The 2,500-nt window shown below is 46.0% G+C and overlaps 1 protein-coding gene across 6 annotated transcripts in view; it reads left to right on the forward strand.

The window, feature by feature from the left end:
* Positions 1–2,500, forward strand: part of numbl (NUMB like endocytic adaptor protein) — a 49,294-nt gene that overhangs the window by 32,878 nt on the left and 13,916 nt on the right. For 4 of the 6 annotated variants that reach the window (XM_042063058.1, XM_042063056.1, XM_042063060.1 and 1 more), the window contains exon 2: positions 900–1,050. In XM_042063058.1, the coding sequence (XP_041918992.1) occupies positions 925–1,050 (126 nt within the window). In that variant the 5' untranslated portion in view covers positions 900–924. Of the gene's footprint in view, positions 81–899; positions 1,051–2,500 lie in introns of all 6 variants that reach the window. The other 2 variants (XM_042063057.1, XM_042063059.1) reach the window with 2 other exon arrangements.

Here is a 2,500-nt window from a genome sequence, read left to right on the forward strand (position 1 = left end):
ACACGCTCGTAAGCAAACAGAGGAACTGGTGAGAGGAGAGCGAGGCCAACAGGAGAGATGCCTATACGGATGACGAAGCGGTAACTCTTTCAACTCTTTCAACTCTTTCTGTTTGACTTCTTTTGTGTTGAACGTCTGCACTTCAACTCAGCTGAGAGTTACTAAATCCTCGGTCGGTGACACGCTTGTCTTAAAGTCTGCCATGAAGTTGGTCGGTGGTGGTGGCTGCTTGCTGGGGTTGTTTACAGAGTGTTGTTCATTAGGTGGTTGTTTGGCGGCGATGTTGTGCGGGGAGGAAATTGGCCTCTTTCTGGAAGCAGAAATTAGCATTCTTAAGCAGAAGCTGTTTTGATGGTGTCATGTTTCATTATGCAAGGGAATGGAATTAGCAATGCAAATCAAGCAGAAAATATGAATGGCCTAATTAAGCCACATAAACAGGGGGATGATACACAGCTGCGGAAAGGGGGAAAGAGTGTGTGTGTGTGTGTGTGTGTGTGAGAGAGAGAAAGAGAGGGAGAGTTTTAGCATTTTTGTGGGGTTTAACATTTTACTTTAGTGCATTTCTCTGTTGTGTATCACTGTAAATATCTGTTTCTGTTTGCCCTTGTTTGAAAATGCAAATCACCAAAGGCTTAGTGGTTCCTCGGGAGTTAAGCCACAAGTGATAATGAGAAATTAATTGCCATATGTCTATAAGGACGAGATGGGATCAACAACACATTATACAGTCAGCAAGTCATGCCGTTCTCTGTGTAGCCATGTCATCGTGTCAGTAACTGACCTTTTTAGTGATCCATATACTGTACACTGCTGACCTCCTTTTCTCTATATATTTCCCTTCCTCTTTCTTTCTCTCTCTCTCTCTCTCCATCCTCCTCTCTCTTGGGCTTTTGCAGCAGCCGGGAGCCAGAGAGTCTGGAGATGAATAAGTTGCGTCAGAGCCTTCGCCGGAAGAAGCCCACATACGTGCCCGAGGCCAGCCGACCCCACCAGTGGCAGGCCGACGAGGAGGCGGTGCGCAAGGGCAAATGCAGCTTCCCCGTGCGGGTAAGACTCCCTGACCTCCATCCATCTGTCTGCACCATCAAGTAGATCTAGTGTCTCTATCAGTACCAGTTTTCTACCAGCAGTATGAAGACGCTTGACAGGTGCTACAGCAGCAAATATGGGGTTTACTGAATAATAAGGGTCTATACTGTATTTCAGCTAGCTTGTGTTTCTGTGGAAGTGAACCTCTGACCTTGGCAATGCAAGACACCCTGCCTGACTAGCCGCGCCATTTGAGCTAGCTGATAGCGTTTCTGTTCATATCCGATGTCAACATCATTGTTGTTCAAAACGGATCCGAAATGCTGATCCCTCACGTGACCCCTAGACTTGCCGAATGAACATTGCCTTACAGTATCAGATACTGTTGCCGTTGTCAATCAAAAAATGCCACTGGGTTACCACAGCAAAAGGAGGTAGCATATTCAGCAGCATAGTGAATAGGTAACTGAATGCACAATGAATGTACAGATTGATTTGTATGGATGTGGTCGTCCCAGAGAAAGGCCACTAGACAGTGACGTAGGACCAGCGTCGTCTGGTCTGTGGTCTGTGGTGGCCGGAGGATGATTAGCTTAGCGCAGGGGCCATGGGAGCCGTCCAGTGGGAGGAAATGAGAAAAAGCTCACAGAGAAATTGAGTTTCATGGGTGAATGGGAGAGTTCACAGCATCCAGTCACGCTCCGTCCACAATTATCACTCTATTTTTGGCAGTCATTGTGTTCTTGTGTGTGTGTGTGTGTGTGTGTGTGTGTGAGTGTGTGTGTGTTTTAAGGAACGCTTTATGCTTCAAAGGTGTACTTGGAGTACCTGTCTGGGATGCTATAAATGAAGATGTCCATTTGGAGAACTCTTTGTTCTTTTCTTTTTTTGTCTCCTTTTTTCCACATTTCATTGATTTTCCTCTCACTGCTCCTGTCAGTGCCTCGCACAGCAGTGAGAGGTAAAAAGATGTCTCGTCTCCTTTTCACACTGTGATCTGTGTCTTTGGTTTCCTTTTGGTGGTCAAAAAGAAAAAGAGAAGGAAAGAAAAGAGAAGAAAAGTGGCGGCCATGATGGAGGATTGCACTTCACATGCTTGGAATATCAGGGCCTCAGTGCTTCTTCTTTCCCCGGGGGGGCGGGGGGTGCATACGAGACTAGGCTCCCTGCTCGTGAACTTCCCATGAAAATACTAAGGCCAATGCAATGGATAAGCAGGGGAAAAAGAAAAGCCAGACAAAACAAAAACAGGAAAAAACATCAATCAGAAAACACAGTTGAAGAGTTAAAGAGTCAATACAGAGGGATCAGATTTCAAAACTGCAGACACTACGTGAGGGAGGATCAGTCTGTCTGAAACCAGACAAAAAGAAAGAGTCAGGATGAAGAGTCAGCCTGTATCACAGCAATATCCTCAGGAGATGAGCAGAAAAGAAAGGCAGGGAAGGATAGTGTGTGGAGAGAGAGA

This window comes from Alosa sapidissima, chromosome 15, assembly GCF_018492685.1.
Source record: "Alosa sapidissima isolate fAloSap1 chromosome 15, fAloSap1.pri, whole genome shotgun sequence".
NCBI lineage: Eukaryota > Metazoa > Chordata > Actinopteri > Clupeiformes > Clupeidae > Alosa > Alosa sapidissima.